Source organism: Diadema antillarum, unplaced genomic scaffold, assembly GCF_040938485.1.
Source record: "Diadema antillarum isolate AM-2024a unplaced genomic scaffold, OU_Dant_1.0 scf00000098, whole genome shotgun sequence".
NCBI lineage: Eukaryota > Metazoa > Echinodermata > Echinoidea > Diadematoida > Diadematidae > Diadema > Diadema antillarum.
Genome location: NW_027270987.1, coordinates 2,714,976 through 2,733,261, shown reverse-complemented (window position 1 = coordinate 2,733,261; position 18,286 = coordinate 2,714,976). Strand labels below are relative to the sequence as shown.

Here is an 18,286-nt window from a genome sequence, read left to right as displayed (position 1 = left end):
GCTCGCTGCTAAAAATCAAGTGATTTCAAGAGTTGGTTATCGATAAAACAATATTAATGAGCCTTTATTCAGATGTATCTGATTGTATTAGGGGAGATTATGTAGTTGCATATGTATGTTGACAACAATGTAAGTGTGGAACACTGTGTTCAGCACATATAGATATGTCAAATGAAATGTGTCATGTGAAAAAGAATCTGCCCGAGACTTGGCTCCATAGATAAGAGACAGCTAGGAAACATACAGAAAACTTTCATAGGTTAGTGAAAATAAATATTACAACAGAATTTTGTTTGAAAGTTTATACGTGAGCTGATGCTTCGAAGCGTCAAGATTTGTCTTCATTGTTTGCGCAGTAAATCATTACTGTTTTTTACCTGTGATGTTATTAATATTTTTTGTCTCTCTTTGTGATCTGGGCCCTCAGTACTGTCAGAAGGATGACGAGGAGAGAACAGAGATCTGGCTGGCTGGAGGTGAGAAGAATTCCACCATGTTTTCCTGGTTTCTCCTCAATGGCATTGAGCAGGATGCTGCTGTGCAGGTAGGTGAAGATAGGAGCACAGTCTCTCTCACCGATGCAGTAATCACTCTACATTTCTAATTGTATGATGCATACATGTGTGTACATATTGAAGACCTATACAAAGAAAATTCTGATTATGTAGAATAAGCTTTTGTCACACAAGGACAACGACCCCATTCAAACCTTTACATATGCAATAGCTGCTGCGAGTTAATAAAGTTTTAAACTCTTTCTAAGCAACAGAAGACATTTGTAGTGTATAACTCTTTCCTCAGTCTACTTAACACGGAATGAAAGACTGCTATCAAGAAATCTACACCAATGGGAAAGTGCCGACACCATTATTTCCTCTTCCATCCGTCTCTGTCTCTCTCTCCCAGGGCATGGTGATTCAGAAGGGGCGGGCCCTCTGCATGGTTGCCGTGGGACCCAACACCATGATAGTGGGCACCCAATCGTGCGAGCTGTGCGTGATTGACGTGACATCCTGCCCGTACCAGGTCAGGCACTCCGTACCACAGCTAGCAGACGCCGTGCTCTGCCTTTCATGGCAAGCCAAGTAAGATCAGTGATCAGTGTAATGTGTTAAGTGTTTAAAAGTAGACTGCCGTGGGTTTTTTTTTTTTCATTAGCTTGATGACAATACATTTTTTTTCTGTGTTTTATATACATTGTAGCATGTCATGCTGTGCATGTACATGTGATGATGAGCCTGGGATATCGATCAATAAAATGTGTAAGATTGGAGAAAACATGCTTTGCCTATCATGCCAGCCAAGGGGCAACTATGAGTGTAATGTGTAAAGTTCTAGAAACCAAGCTTTGCTTATTATGGCAAGCCATGTGAGTACATTGCTGAGTGCAATGAGTAAGGTGTTGGATATCATGACAATGTCATAGTGCTGTAAACACTTCAGCATACCATGCTATCCCCATGCATCACTGAAATCAAGATGAAACCTGCACTGCACTCACTCTTCTATCAAACTAGCTACCACTCAAGCTCGGCTACTTTTATCCAGTTCACACATGCTCTCTCCCACACCAGTTACATTTAGATCTCTACTGTGTGACACCCTGGTCTAGAAGGATATTTTGGATGTAGGGTTTTATCAAAGATGCCAGTGCCGCATCAGGGTTTAAACCATGGGCTTTCTGATTGGCGGAGATTTTTGATGATCCTTAACCCTTTATGTGCTTTGAGTGCTGGTTGGCCCAGAAAATTTTATAGGCTTGTACACATTGTCCAAAGTTCCTGACACAAGAAGGGTTAGGAACTCATCAACACATCCTCACACATTCTTTGTGTTTTGTCTTCATCTGCAGGAGGAGGGATGAGGGTAAGGTGTTTGCTGGACTGGCAAATGGGACGATTGCCGTCTTTCCTGCCAAGAAACTCAGAACGGTAAGTGTCACCGAGTGATCTGCTGGAAGAAATTCCAGAAACCATCAATAAATGACTCGTTACAGACCCTTTGTCTGTTATAGTCATGCATGACATGCAACATTATCATTTCTGAGCAACGACCAACCAGTTTGATATAGTAGTTCGCTATGTTTTGGCTTGTGCCCAGCTGTTGTCTTGGAAACTGCTACTTTTGTTTTTGACAATGTGAAGTAACAGAGATCCTTGTTATTTTCCATTGGTGTAGCACTAAAAATATTCAAGAAGTCTCTGCATTTACGAATGTCATGAGTGATTATTTGCTTTTGTTAATAAAAATCCATGTTATTGAAGGACATGCAGATGAAACATTTAATTTCCATGTACAAATGTACCTTGTGTATATACAGTTCTAGGAATTTGGTGTGTCAACATCTAGAAATTACACGTATGAAAAAAAAAAGTTGCATATTATGTTATTGATTTGCCAACATGCATATTACATGCTCAAATGCACCAATGAGAAAGAAAATTCAGATTCACGAAAGAGTACAAAGCAGAGAGATAGAGTAGGTTATAATTGGCGTAATGTCATCATATTTTTCCTCTTTTGTCAAATTCTTGCCGTTTGTTTGTGTGCTAGGACAAGGACTGCCGGCCGGAGCAGATCATTAATGTCGGGACACCCCACGAACCGGTCAAGTGCTCGTACCTGACCAACAGCCGGCTGTGGGTCGGTGTGGGGGACAAGGTCGTGTCCCTGACCCTCAAACAGCTCAAGAAAGACACCCAGCTGGAGCACAGCCGACCCGAGACAACCAAGGACCCACGGTAAACGAGCAAAAAAAAAAGAAAGTCAAATTTGTAACTGACAGTGACATGTGAACCCTTGATATGGCATTACCAACACAAGTTGGCAGGAGAGTTGCCGCATTGCACAGTCACTATGTTGCAGTTCATAATATCATCATCATCATTATAAATTTTGCTGTTTTTGGTGTCATTATCATTGACGTTACTATCATTATTATTACTACACTCCTACTATTATTGCTCTTATCTTTTCATGCTTATTGTGAGAATCTTTTGTCTGTCATCTCTAACAGAATTGTATGATTTGTATAGGGTGAAAACATTAAACAAAAAGAATGCAAAAAGAATGCCCTCTCATTGGACAGAGTTGCCTATAATGGTCAAAGGAATTGATAGATGGACAGTGAGTGAGATTGGTGTGTCCAGTCTCTTTTTAATTCTCATGTGGATCATAATGTGTCCACTTGAGTGACCATTGCTTGAGAAAATATGATAAATTACCTGTATGTACAGTTAAATGCAATGAATATACATGTACTAGCATTAACAATTTGGTGAATTGTTGGTGTTAATAATCTCATAGTTGCTACAATGATAATGTTAATCATAAACTTTAAAGGGGATGGCTAGTAACTGATCAGTGGGAATCAGTGGGAATGCTGGAGGATGATTGTTCCAATCCTTGTGGGATTCATATAAGAGTACATTATATATCTACTGTTGTGTGAAAACTATTTGCTTCAGAACGGTCTCATACTCAAGTAATGTGCAGATTAATGCCCCGTCACTGACCAGGCACGCTACCCTGGAAACATTAAACTGCACATTGCTTGAATATGAGACCATTCTGAAGCAAATAATTTCCACACAACAATAGATATGTAATGTACTCTTAAATGAATCCCACAAGGATTGGAACAATCATCCTCCAGCATTCCCACTGATTCCCACTGATCAGTTACTAGCCATCCCCTTTAATAGAGATGGACTTCATACCCGTGAAAGTCCAGGTTAGATTGAATTTCTTTCCAATCATTATATTTCTTATAATGCTGTAAAATGGAATCACCGACAGGAGGCTTGGTTTGGTGAAAAGCGTCGCCATGGACAAGTTCCTTTGGCTGTGTCGCCGCAACAGCAGTGAGATTGAGGTGTGGGACACAGGCAAACAGAAGCTGCGCTCCACCATTGATATGAAACATCTACTTTCGTGAGTTCATTTTTTTTTTTTTTTTTTGCTCTTTGTTTTGTTTTGGTCCTTGTTTTGTTTTTCGGGGAGCATTCCCAAGCACTCATCTTGGTATCTTATCTGTTTATAATTAAACAGCAGTGCCACATTAAGTTTGATCCATTATCATCTCAGCAGCCCACACCCCCATACCACCCCAAACCTTTTCTCGACAGAAAGACCATTGGTACCAATGATAAAGTTTAACACAGCAACAGTGTTGGAACCCATATTGTTAGAAAGTGATGGCTGTAAGCCTTCTGATTGGACGAGATGAAAGATTATAAGGCGTCAAAAAAAAACATTAACAAAGAGGTATGCAGTTTTTATGGAAATGTTATCTGTGTTATGTAGAAGGAGAGTAGTAGTTTTGCAAAGAATGCTGTTTGAATCTTTCTTTTTGATTGTATGGTCATAAATCTTCATTATTAGTTATATCTATACTTATTATTAGTTAAAACTATATGTCAAATTAATGTAGCTATCTTCCTATCAATTTGTCTATGGATTTCTCTATATTCTTCTTATTGAAAGGGCTATGTTATCTTGACTGCTCATTTCAAAGGTAGCTTGTTCTTGCTGTCTATCTCCTGTTTGGAGTACAGTCCACAATCTGGAAAATTATCACATTAGTACTGCTTGACTGGTCTGGTGCATTTTTTCTGTCTTTAGTTAATGAGTGTGCCAGTGAAGTACAATGTAAGTGTCATCTTATCTATCCAACATTCCACAGCATGGATCATCTTACTCTTTTGCACTCCCCCTTCCCCCTTCCGCCTTCCACCCCCCCCCCCCCCCACCTCACAGAGACCAGTACCCCAGTGCACGGAACTCAGACTTTGACATCAAGTCCATGCTGCTCCAGTCCCGCACGGCATTGTGGGTAGGCACAGCGGCTGGTCTGCTGGTCCTCATTGATGTCAACTCCAACCAGCTGATCACCGTCATCAGCCGACACGTGTCTGACTTGCGCACCATCGCAGCTGTTCACAAGGGTACGCGCAGGTTGTCGCTGAATAAGTTGCTGGAATATTTGTGACCAGTAATTAGTATTAAAAGCTTGTGTGTTCAGAGAAAGATATGTTTTTGTGATATCATAGCTCTCTTCTAGTAGTTTATCTCAGAAAAAGTTCTTCTTGAAAAACACAAGGTGTGAATTGCACATTAAGAGCTCATTTGATTAATGTACTTCGCTCCGTTGGGTAATGTAGCAATTGATTAAGATGTATGACCTTTTTTTTTTATAGTGATGTTGATCGGTACCTTAAAGAATTCTGAACTAGTTAAAGGATTTTCAGAAAATGTTTGTGAATCCCATGTATAGTGTACCATGCAAATCATGAGGTATTATAATGTAGATAAGCAGGTTTGCCAATGAGATACTTCTTTGCCATCACAACTTTACTATTTTCGTGGAATTCATTGCATTGCTTGCCAGGTTGATTGTAGTAGATTGTATGGTTCTCTCACTTGGTTTCTTATCTACTTCTCCTCCACAAGGTGTAGGAAAGACTGAGTCGGTGATGGTGACAGCAGGTATGGGCTTCGTTCCAAGGCCAGGCGTCTCGCATCACACAGGTAAGGGAGCTGGGGGTGGTTCTCTAACTCTTGCTCTTTCTGTTTGACATAACTTACCATTGTTTTGTGAGTGACGCTGTGAAAGCTATGCATACAATGTATCTCTATCAGAATAGCCGTGGTCACACTGGCAAATGATTGCAAAGTTTAAGATGGCAATGTCTTCAATCTTTGGTCGTCCGTCCACACTGGCAGCTAAACTTCTCAATCTTTAAGTTCTCAAAGTTTGGGTCACTGTTGCACATGCGCAAAAAAAAAATAAAGAAGAAAGTATGTGCCATCTGACAGCTGGTAATTGTGATGTAACAATGCACACCTGTACATCACAATGACCGCGTGCTTCAGAAGCACCGCCCACAAACAGATGGTGGACTGGTCATTTGTCAAACTTTGTGAAGTTTCAGTTCCTAGCATTTACACTGCCCAAAGATTGAGAAGATTTGTGGGGGTCCAGGAAATGTCCCAAATAGTTTGAGTAGGAAATTTCACACAAAGTTTCAAGCTAAGTTTCGTGTGAAGTTTGCAGTCACACTAGGGAAACTTCAAGACCTTTAAGATCACGATCGTAAACTTCGCGATCTTTGGCCAGTGTGACCGTGGCTAATAAATAAGAAAGAATCTCACTATTCATGACCAGCCACCAATTGGAGGTTTGATAATCTGCGTGGATTACCCCCTGGCCATAGAAGGAACCAAGAGAGTAGGTATTCCTGACCTTCCAAACAATTTAAGGATTGATGGATTCTTGTATTTAAAGTCAAAGGGGATACCGGTAATCTTTCAGAGAATAGAAGAGGGATGTTTGACATGCAAAACCTCTACAACAAGTGCATCATACATTTCATATTCTCATCCGACAGACATAGTATTATGCCCCTTAAATATAGATGAGAAAGCAGGCTCACACACCCAAATATCACATGTAAAATTGGACTTTGTTGGGGACACATTACATCTGAATGAGATGCCAAATCCACTGAGCCAAGTCGCTCTCCTTTTGGACACGCACTACTAAATCTCAGATCCTGTAATGCCCAGCATCTATGTACATAGTATCTATCTGTCTGTCAGCCTGTTTATCTATATATCTGTCTTTCTGTGTGTCTATCTACCTTTATGCAGGTCGCAACATTAGCAGCGGCAATTGGCCACTAAAAATTTCTGTCAGGCCACCAATTTTCAAAAAGGATATCTTTTGGCAGCCCTGTCAGGCAGCTAAAACCCATAATGAAATTCTGTACTTCCTTTTACTTCCAGCCCCTACATTTTTTTTTCAAAAACCTCCAATATGCCAAATTCTAAGATTTTAGTGGCCCAAACAGACCACCAGAGAAAAATGTTAGTGTTGAGCCCTGCAATTGTCTCCCTGTCTGTCTATCTGTCAATATCTATCTATCTGCATATCTAAGTCTCTGTCTATCTACTTGTATCCCTCCATCGATCTCTCTGTTTCTGTATATACATATATATATTAGTGTACCCATTTGACCATCTATCTATCTATCTGTCTTTCTATCCATCTATCTATCCTTCTTCTGTTCTCCAGAACATCAGTATAGCTACGCCCTGGTGTGGGACACGGAGCTGAAGAACCAGGTGCGATACCTGCAGTCAGACGCCGAGCGGCGGAAGAGGACGACGAACGGGAGCAGCAACGGCTGGCACAAGGTGCAGGTTGCTTTGCATGCAATCAGAGCCATCTCAAAACCAAAAGTTTGAGGGCGCTTTCTGAGCCTGTCAGTATAATCAAGCCTCACTGAAAAGACATCCAGAAAATCGCACCAATACCATACAGCTTTGTCCATCTCCACCAGTAAATGTTTGAGGCGCTTTTGAGCCGGTCAATCATTGTATTATGTCGTCAAGCCTTGCTTTATAAAAGGCATCTCCAGAAAATAGCACCAATACCTCACGGCTTTGTCCATCTCCACCAGTAAGGTTTGATGCCGAAAATCTGACCTTACTCTTAATTTCTTATGAGCAGGCATTGATTATTGAACAGACATTGAGTGTTTGACAATCACTCTGCAAGATTCTCAGAAAATGGTATTGATATTTTCCTGGTCACAAGTTTTAGAAATTCTCTTTAAAATTTGTGAAATGGCTAAAAATATACTCGGACCCGCATGAAAACTAGCTCTCCCCATATTTGACAAATTGATGAAAGGTAGCTGTGAAAAAAAGAAATGAAGTCAAATTTCATAAGAAAGCAGCGAAGGAAGATGATATACTATGTACGTTCATAAATTCAGTCTTTCACTCAGCTTTTTTTTATTATTGATAGCTACTGTAGGCACTTTGTACTTTATGTGAAATTTGAAGTCAGTGAAGGTCATAATATGCAAATCATTTCATACTTTTGACAAAGATCTTGCCCAAATCTCACTTTTTTACTTACAATTTTCCAGAACAACTCTAATATCAGTTGTTTGAAAAGGTATTCAGTATTTTGGGCTGATGTTGGTAATTTTGAGATGGAAATCTGAGCTTTAGATTTTAAAAAAGTGTGGAACTCTTTTCGGCACACTGTTTCCACACCTTACCATCTGAACCTTTTTTGCTCAGTAAAATTTAAAGCAACAAATGTAATGTCTTATCTGATGTGCAGTACATCGATATCATTCCGTTAAAAAAGATCCACTGACGTCATGCTATGTACATTTATTTACTCTATTCACCGTCATGTCCCATCACACTTCCCCTCATAGTTCTTTAACCCGTTGAGGATGAGTCCCGAGAATACTCGGGCAGGTGTCTATGGGAAATGTGTGCTATAGCAAAAATCAGTCTGTCCTCAATGGCGAATGTTTGATGCAGTATTTCTTGCTTTGCTGCAAGATCATCCCCCTCCCCCCACCTAAAAAAACAAATGAACAAAATGATTGAACTGTCTTCGCACTCTGAATACCATAAGTGTGAGACACCAGCAAACACTGAGCAAGTGAACATGCATCACCATTTCTGCTCTGAAGTAAATCACTTGAAAGTATGCACCAGAAATCACCTGCCAAAATTTGGCCAATGCTTTGTTATGGCCCTACATGCAAAAAAAAAAAAAAAAAAAAAAAAAAGTGGTAATGATGATAATGCACACATGTATATCTTCATCCAGAAAGTTTGCTCCCTCATAGGGTTACCCTTTGGTTGGCATCCAGGCACTAACACCTACTGTATACGTCATATAAATTGTGAGGTTTTTATTTTCACAAATTTCACGAGTCGGGTACTATTAGCGAATTTAAAAGCGTGAAATTATTAACTGTGACCTTCACATAAATGTGACTTGCGTGTGTGTATGTCTCCTTTCCTTTGCTGTTCTCCACGAATGGGAATATAACCGCTCGCTAAATTGTCAGGGAAGTTGCGATTTGTGAGATATATGGCGTATTCAGTATATGATCAGGTACCAACCTGTTCTTGTTAAACACTAACATTACATTGGCATATACCAGTAGCAGTTTTGTCAGCAAAACTTGATATGGCATCAAACATTGTTCAGGAAGAAGATTGATGATCACATATTGAGTCATTCTAATTGTTTGGGGATTTTGTATTGTGTGTATTGTTGAAAAAGCGTGAATGGATCAAGTGTGTTGCTATGGGAATACAGATGTAGCTCTTTAGAATTGCTGAATATCAATTTGGGTTTCTCAACACACTGGATAGAAAATATATTTGAAGGATTGACATCATGTCATACTTTAGAGTCCTTCACTCACTTTAGTGAATAATTTCCAGAAAATATTTGTGATTGTTCAAAAGTCTGCTTCAAAGCATTTAGGAGTCTCTCGTAGAAATTTTTTCAATATTTTCAGATACACTGTCGGTAGTGAATCAATGATAATGGATATGCAACTGTCAGACCAAAGAATGCTACAGTATAATGATATACAGTTGTAGATGTCGTACCACTTTGGTGAATGTTGTGCGTTCAGCTGTTGCTTTTTTTACGCTATTTCGTTCAGCAAGCACTGCAGCGGCATGTTTTCTCACAAATGAAGAAAACTCAGAAACAGATGTTGAATCATTGAATACATTACACATAGCACTCCATATCTATATAAAGCCCCCAAGCCAAGCTATTCTAGGCAGTGTGACCATTTTGAAATTCTGGTGAATTTGGGGTCTGTGCCCTTCAACAATCATCAAATCTTGATATATGCAATCTGTCTTGTGTGTGTAGACCTATTAGCCAGTATTCACAAATGTAGTTCGAATCAAATCTGTTGCTTATATTACTGCATGGAAAGGGTGTAATATGTCTACATTGCACATAATTATGAGTAGCAGCATGCATTCATTATATTGATGTGTGTTACCATACGCAACTGAAAATTGCGAAAAAGCATGGACTAGATCTATCCTACGGGGATTCTGACCTTTTATGTTTACAAATCATGTACATGTAGAAATATTTCAGTTCTTCCTGCATTATGTTTGATATTTGTTTCTTTAATCTTTATAGATGCATGGAAGTTTTGTGTAGGCCCATTTGTATGTCATCTTCAAGCAGTACCAATGTGATTTATTTACTGATCGCAGTGTGACGCACCCCACTATGTTCTTTCCTCTGTTTGCTTCTTGCAATTAGATCACTTCTTTTATGTTTAGAACTGTGAATTGACATTGTTACTTTTTAAACTGCAAATTGTATTGTGTGAACTGGTACTCAGTTGGTCTGAAATGAAAAGTTCTCAGGGTCAAAGGTCAGGTATAGGCCGAAACTGGGTCAGGGCCCTCCACTGATACATCATGGTATGTCACGAGGACCTTTTGCACCCATGCAACCCAAGTTTTTCATATCCTCTTGTACAGGGAGATGAGACAGAATTTTGCCGTGAAAGCATACCCATGATTCATATGGTGTAAATTTATTTGACTGTTGGTGGCTGTCAGTGAAATTATTGTAGGCTGAAGTGTTTAACAAGATGGGCTGTACATATATGTGCTTGTAATTATTCAGGTCTTCATCATGATTCCTGAAATATTTTGTCTAACAGGATTCATGATAGAAATTGTGATGCAGACTGCCCAAATTTTGAATTAGTTATTTCTTATATCTGTGAGGATTTGTGTAGCATTTTGTGAAGGTTTTGTTGTTGTTGTTGGGGGTGGGGTAGGGGACTGTAGATCACAAGTGTTTATAATGCTCGGTGACAAATATAAAACAGTTCCGTTGTTTCATACCAAGTAAGCGCATTTACTTAGTCAACTCACAAATATTTGGAATATTTCAGCCAAAATATTACTGTGTCACTAGACTATTTCCTGCCCGCAAGCTCTAAAAATGTTCTCAAGGTTATTAGATGTCGATTAGTCTTGCTCCATTGAGGTTATTTTCAAGTTATCATGACAGTATGACTGAAAAGCATGTGTAGTTTCATCAGAACTTTCTCGCAAATTGTTGGATTCTTTTGGTTACGAGAAAACAGTGACGTATCTCGTCTGAAATAGGATTTCTTTAACATGACAGCGGGTCATTTTCTTAATATTAATCAGTCGTATTAGGTCTGTTTTGCAAGCTTTCTGTGCAATCTGCTCACTCCCCAGTCTGTTGTGAATGTATTGTTTCCTTTCCTTTGCACAAACCAATGTGTGTCTATTATAATATATATTTATATAGGTGCCTGGGCATGAGATAAGCTGTAACAAATTTGACATTGTAAGCGTGCACCCCCCCCCCCTCTTGGAATAACCTTACATCTGCCCTGTTATTCTGCACACAAGAACGATCACACGGGACCCAGAGTTCCTGGTTTTGAGGTTCAAGGATTACCAATAATCAGCTGCCGTACCAATGTATTCAAATTAAATGGATCCTTCCCCTAATGGCTTTTTTTTTTTTGGAGGAGGAGCTATTAAATTCACTCATTCATGTGACATACATTTCATGATGTAGAATCCAGTTTGCATACTTCAGTTGCCAGGGAAACCCTTGGCAAGCTTCTCACCTGAGGGGTATGCAAAACTTTGACTTAAGATACACATGCCATTAATTTTTTTTTTTAATGCTAGTGAGTTTTTGAACAGATGCTCAAATTCTCCCTATTAGAACTTTTCACAGATTGTAAAGCTATCAGGTAGCTGTTGTAGAAGTGATGTGGTTCATGTTCCAGAATTTAGAGTGTATATTTTTGCATGTACTATTTCACCATGTACATACTGTGATGTGTATATATATTTCATTTTGTATAGTGTAATATTTGAAATGGTAATCTTTTCCGATTTTCTGCCTATCTTTAATGTGCAATTTATGAATCTTTTTCACTCATATTAATCATTTGTATGTTGATCATGTAAACTTGGATAAGCTATGCAATATCGCAAGTGCTACATGCAAATTCCAAGCAAGAGACCAAAATGAAATTCACGTTGGCAGGGTTGCGTGTACTTAATTGATTGATGTAATCTTTCACGGGAGTGGGATTGACTGAAATATCTTCTTCTGAATCCTTACTACACAATGAAGACATATCATTTCTTACCCTGGTAAAATACACTACAAGGTTTGATTGTTATGGGCACAAAAGAACCACTTCCTTTATGTCAGTAGTGCATTCCAAATTTAAACAACAAAAAAAGTTGCAAATGTGGTGAGAGTCATCCAATGCAACACCACACCTTTCATTCACAAGGACATTTTTTTAATGTAAAAGGATTATCATTCTGAGAAGGAAAATTAAATGAAAAGATAAAGTGGGCAGTAGTAAAGATTGATTTTTTAATTACAAAAAAAGAGCGACAAGAGCCCAAGATGACTGCAGTAAACACAAAGCGGGAAAAAAAAAGAGACGGAAATCTATGGTACAGAGTCTAAACTTAAACCAGTGTGATGTCCATGCGTGCCTTGAGTCTTACATCAATGCGTATTTTAATCCAATATTTACCATTACCCAGATCATGTCAATTTGTCAGTTCATCTGTATTCCACATCACCCCAGGACACAATCATTGTGTATAGATTGTTGTATTTCTAGCTGCCCACTATGAGTGAACAAGCATACACAAGATATTACAATGTAGTTCATTCTTTAACAAACACAAAAAAGTGTGTCGTTTAAAAAAATATATATTTTTCATGATGATTTACCATCATCTTTCAAGGTTCACCATTTCACATTAAATAAATGTGACACTTTAGTCTACCTACTCCACTGTTTTATATCCACATCAAAATATGCATCAGCTCCTAGTTACTCATGTCATGCAATTTTGCACGCCTCGTGCTACTTAACATAATTATGTAATGTTACACCAAAGTCATTCAATTTATATTTTTGTACACAATTAAATGGAAGTTGTAGAACTTGATGTTAATTGTCTTGTCTGCCTGTCTTCTGTGTTTTTTATGTCTGTTTAGTTTGTATGAGCATGGTGTGTGTTGATTTTCTACGCACTGTTGTGATTATTCAGTGTTTAGTGCTAAAAATTGTGTGTTGCTTTTGCGTATTTGTGTTTAAACAAATCATCACCTTGTTTTGCATTGTCATGATTATACAACACCTTGTCTCTGGTCCGTGTGGAATTTAATCTGTCTTTCCTGTTATTGGTTGCTTGTGATATATCTGAGTGCAAAATCTCATCCAAACTATAATTCTGTAATGTACTCCCATGTCAAAGTTTGATTCATGCATGCGTGTCTTGCATATTTTATGTCCCAAAGTATTCTATATAATATTATGCTCTGTGTTGTGAGTGGCTTAATTAACTCCTATATGTAGCTCGTGATCCATCGATTTGCTAACCTCCTCATATCTGTACAAGGGTGCTCTTGCATAGTTTGTGTGACTACATGTAGGAAACAAACTGAAGGGTGTATTAGACGACATTCATCGAATGCATGTGGCTTCTGCTATAAATGTGTACTTCAGTTGCATTCAGTCGCTTATTCATTGAATTGTTTTTTCTGTTTTAATTTATAGTTTAATTATAGAAGTCTGTATACTGTAATGGGTGTTTCATCAAAATATTATTACTGGTGTGCAAGGTTCATTTGGCTGTAATGAAAGGAGCAAACAAGAGATAAGGGAGTGCTGTACATTCTTTATAATGTGATTAGTTATGCTAGTTTGATAACTTCTACAAATATGAAAGAAAAATTACCTTTGAAATGTCAGTGTATCGTTTAAAATCCCATCCTCTGGGCTATGTAAAATATTGAATTTGGTCACGTGACATTGCGTGTCGAGCATTATACTCTTAAAACGTTACTGATTTGACACTTGTTAGCAAGAATCGTTCTTTTCATTTCTGTCCTAATATCTCTGCGTCAAGGCTATACATGTCTACGACTTGCAAAAAAAAAATATTGTTTTTGCCACAAATTCGATAATATTTTAACATCTCTGGTATGCCACAGTGAAATACACAATTTGGACAATATGTTACTGGATTCACATCGGTTCATACATAGCTAGTCATATTTTCCTTACAAGTGTTGATATCGTGAGTCAAAACACCTCGTGGGAAGAGACCTTCTGTTTTCTCGGAATGCATGATTTGGTCTACGTTATTGTTAGCTCCATTTTTCTACTCCACTATATTCTTCTATATACATGTACTGTACCCCTTTTCACATCCTTTTCTAGCTGTCCTTCGTCTCTATACGAAATTTAACCCCTCCCATTTGGGGAGGGGAGAAAATATCTTTGTGTTTCAAATCTTAACATTTCCGTTCTATCTTTTCCGAAATCGTAAGTCATCAGTAACATTTTATCTGCATGTTTCATGATCTCTCAAGCTCTAACACCATGCATACCTTTCTCTGATCTACCGTGCCCCCCTGTTTTTCTCTGCATCTGTTGCTATGGCAACCGTCTTACCAGGGGGTTCAGAAGGTTGCATCTCCAACGCATGTGGAGCCCACGAGTCCGATCATAGGTTACGATATGCTGCAAGAGCTCGATTCTCGAGCGTGAATCGTGAGTATCGGTGCAGAGATCAGAGTGAACGGATGGCCGATTGACTGTATCGTGCGTATCGATTGCTGTCTTGCTGTCTTTTTACCCACTTATGTTTTCATTCTTTCCAATTCCTTTAGTTTCGTGCATTATAGAAATGGATCTGTGTGTGTGCGTGTGTGTGTGCTTGTTGTGTGTATTTCTTCTGTGTTGCGTTCATTCGAGATGGTCACTAATGTCTTGCTTGAATATGTCTTGTTGCATTTAGAATTCCTTCCAGATTAGAACTTTTTGCTCTTGAATGGCTCGAATCTTCTTTGCTTGCCTACCTGGCATTTTACCCCAGAGTAAGATCACAGGGACTTGTTTTCAGAGTAAAGTCGACACAAATTTGTACTTTCTCGTCGTTTTCCCGCTGGCTTTCAGAGTAACATGTCGCGATAGTAGAAAAGATACTCCTCACAAACACGTACATCATCGTCACAGTATTTTTTCTTATTTTTCTTTTTAGTTTCAATTGATTTTTTTTATTCTTCAAGAAAATGTCATACAAAAAAAAAATGCACAATACAAAAATTACATTAGTGCAAATTAATAAGCTGATGCATCAACTTAATGATAAACATAATAGTCTGTTTGCAATAGTATTATTGGACTAAAAACTTACGAAGTAGAGAGATATGATGTTAAAGATCGGGGTGACGCGACATAAAGTTTGATCCTCCGACAAATTGCTTCAGTCTTATTTTCCCCCAAGAGTTAGGGCTAGGGTTGTGATAAGGTTTTAGGTTTAGCTTGATGCCAGAATCAGGATTAGGGTTAGAGTTATGTTTGAGGGTAGAATTTATGTTTGGCTTAGCGTGCAGATATTTCATGGGAGCGATTGTCGCAGGAACAAATGTCATGGAACCACAGATAGTCGTCGCAGGCTAAAAATGTGTCTATACCCCGAGTTCACAGACTGGTCAGACCCTCCCCAACTCTCTCCTCCGGAAAAGTAGTGGGCGGGAGAGGGAAGCATTGATAGTGAGGGGGGATGCAGTTGAATGTTATCCGCTAGAAGGTCGCAACTGTGGTGCAATGCGTTCCCTTTTTAGCAGTTGAAAGGTGTCTCGAATCCGCCTTTCTCCAGTCATTTGTCTTCTTGAAGGACACAGTCGATCTTCCACCAAAGATTTTGGGTTTGGAGTTTATAGGCCCTGCACGGATTTGCTGCTGTACTTCTCTTTAAGCCTTATGGCAATGAAAACAAAACGGCATTATGTGATAATCAAGTAAACAAGCGATCAAAGCCGAGTTGGTTCGGGGGTGTCGATGATTTCTATTTTCACTAAGCTGGCGCCGTTTCTTACCAAAACAAAAGAAATGAAAGAAAATACGGAATAGAACCTCCGGCGCGTTGCAGAAGCTGGTTCACGCAAACAGCGGACAAAGGAGACATGACATGAATGAAGCATACCATGTGTGACATATCTTCTTTACAGAGATTTATCCATGTAATCCTGTGGTATAGCTATACAAGACATCCTAACGTTGAGTCAGACTGGTTTAAATATCGATCCTGTCTGTATCTTGTACATCTGCCGTATATATTATTAGACACTGTCGTCACAACAGGTATACAGTGCAGTGAAATCACTTTAACAGCGCCTGTACAATCAGATTTGTTGTTGTTGTTCTTGCTGTTGCTGTTGTTGCTGTTGTTGTTAATATTGATTCAGATTACTGGCCATTCACGCTGCGGACAAATCATGTATATTCATAGTTTGAACCAAATTAACGCAACTAGTTAACATAGTACTACATAAACAGAAGGTTACACGGAGTGCAAATATCTCGAATTTTCAGACGAGAGAATGGGCCTATCGCGGACAAGGCATTTTTTTTTCCGGAAAATTCTGAGCGGATGTTATTTAACACGAAAACAACAATAAATTCATCTAAACAAAATCAGTTACACAAGCACCATAACAAAGAGATATCAAATTCAGACAACGCAGACATAACACCGCAATGTGGGCGGAAAAGAGTGTAATATCTGCTGGCTTATATTGTGGCAATCCAGCTTGGTTACAAACTAACAAATCTGGCCTGTTTACGTAAATGTAAATAATCTCCACGTGCGTGAAAAGCACTTCAAACCACGTGATGAATTCAGATACATTTGATACAAGTAGAAGATGGATAACCTTTGAAAGGGGCGTGTCGCTCTCCGCTAAGAACTTAGAGAGATCAACATCCGTTCTCGTGGTTGGCAAGGTTACAGAGTATCAGGTTGACGTTTGTTGTAATAACGAATAACTGCTAGGATGAACAAAGGAGAGTGGGCAGTCAGTTTACAATACAAAAGTAGATTTTTTTTTTTTCAGGTGTAAGGTTCACGAAGGGACTAGGCCTATACTAACGGTCCTTTCATATTGAGATTACTATGTTTTTGTTTTGCATGATACCTGATGAATTCAAGTAATTGGCTGATAATCGTACAAATTACTTTTTTTTCAATTACAATGATGTTTGCCGAACACATACAAACACAATAATAGACGCACTTACGGTAGGAATAGATTAATTATGTATGTATACATAGAATATATAATTATATACATATATACAGAGAGAGAGATTACCTTATAAGCTTTTGTGGAGAATGTTTTTTGAAGATTTTTATTTGCCACTTAAAGCACAAACGAACGCTCTACAGGAGGACATAGCAAATCGCTAAACTTATTTATCTTATTCCTTTTTTCACCTCTTGCTCTCACACTGCCCTCTGATTCTGAAAAAGGTTGCTGTCTACGACCCGCCACAGGTAAGCGAACACGCTGACGCTTTATGAGCCCACTTTGCCAATAACAGTTAGACTGATCTGCCCTTACGATGCAAATAATTCTCTATAGTTGATTATTATCGTCTGGATCATAATTATATGCTTACTGTCATTGAAACATTCAGTAACACCTTTGAACAATAATTGTTTTCTGTTATTCCTTGTCGACCAGGTACTCAAAGCCGTCGTCGTCGAGCAGAAAACCATCTGTCATCGTCCATGAAGAGAAGACATTGATCCACCCCCCCCCCCCCCCCCACCATCTAATCTCACGCAGTTCCATGAGAACCACTTATTAATGGTCCGATTGTGCAGTATCGGATCGTGATCGAGGTGAATTATATCATCGATCGGATTTGGTGACATCATATAGTCAATATTTTATGATATGGTGTATTCACCGCCCTTGTGCTTGTTCTTAAACCAGTTGTGTGTGAGTTCGTACATGCAAAGAAAAAAAAAAAACACCCTGCATAGATTACTGTCTCAATAACGAAGTTTGTGTGTGTGTGCGCGCGCGTGTGTGTGTGTGTGTGTGTGTGTGTGTGTGTGTGTCTGTGTGTCTGTGTGTCTGTGTGTCTGTGTGTCTGTGTGTCTGTGTGTCTGTGTATCATGATCTGATAATTAACTATCTTCAGTAGACAAAACGAGGAAGAAGATAGTTTCACCATTAGCCTTAAAATACATGTATCCCTCTTGACGCAAGGGATCCACCAGTGTGACTCTGTTGTTTTCTCACTCTCAGTACAAAATATCCCTCCGGTGCGTCTCATACTTGTGTAATCAAGAAGATCGTCTTGAAATATTCATATAAGTTGGTCTAGGAGAAGCACAAATACTCGGATTCTGACATCATCAGCAGCATAATCATGTTTTCTAGCCTCCAAAGCTCATAGCTACAAAATGTAGCCCTCGCGTGCGCATGCGGGGGCAGGATGTATGTGTCTCTGTGCGGCTGTAACGTGTGTTTGTGTGAATCAGTGGTTCTCCTTTTTATACATGTATAACAAAATCAAGTAAACAGTACATG

The 18,286-nt window shown here is 38.9% G+C and overlaps 1 protein-coding gene across 1 annotated transcript in view; it reads left to right on the top strand.

The window, feature by feature from the left end:
- LOC139718663 (leucine-rich repeat serine/threonine-protein kinase 2-like) overlaps positions 1 to 17,241 on the top strand; it is a 156,405-nt gene extending 139,164 nt beyond the window's left edge. Inside the window, exons 64-73 of the mRNA XM_071630121.1 lie at positions 428 to 544; positions 907 to 1,085; positions 1,853 to 1,931; positions 2,554 to 2,741; positions 3,799 to 3,933; positions 4,759 to 4,946; positions 5,452 to 5,529; positions 7,076 to 7,197; positions 14,355 to 14,450; positions 17,215 to 17,241. Of these exons, the coding sequence (XP_071486222.1) occupies positions 428 to 544; positions 907 to 1,085; positions 1,853 to 1,931; positions 2,554 to 2,741; positions 3,799 to 3,933; positions 4,759 to 4,946; positions 5,452 to 5,529; positions 7,076 to 7,197; positions 14,355 to 14,447 (1,179 nt within the window). The 3' untranslated portion in view covers positions 14,448 to 14,450; positions 17,215 to 17,241. The remainder of the gene's footprint in view (positions 1 to 427; positions 545 to 906; positions 1,086 to 1,852; positions 1,932 to 2,553; positions 2,742 to 3,798; positions 3,934 to 4,758; positions 4,947 to 5,451; positions 5,530 to 7,075; positions 7,198 to 14,354; positions 14,451 to 17,214) is intronic.
- The last annotated feature ends 1,045 nt before the right edge of the window (positions 17,242 to 18,286 follow it).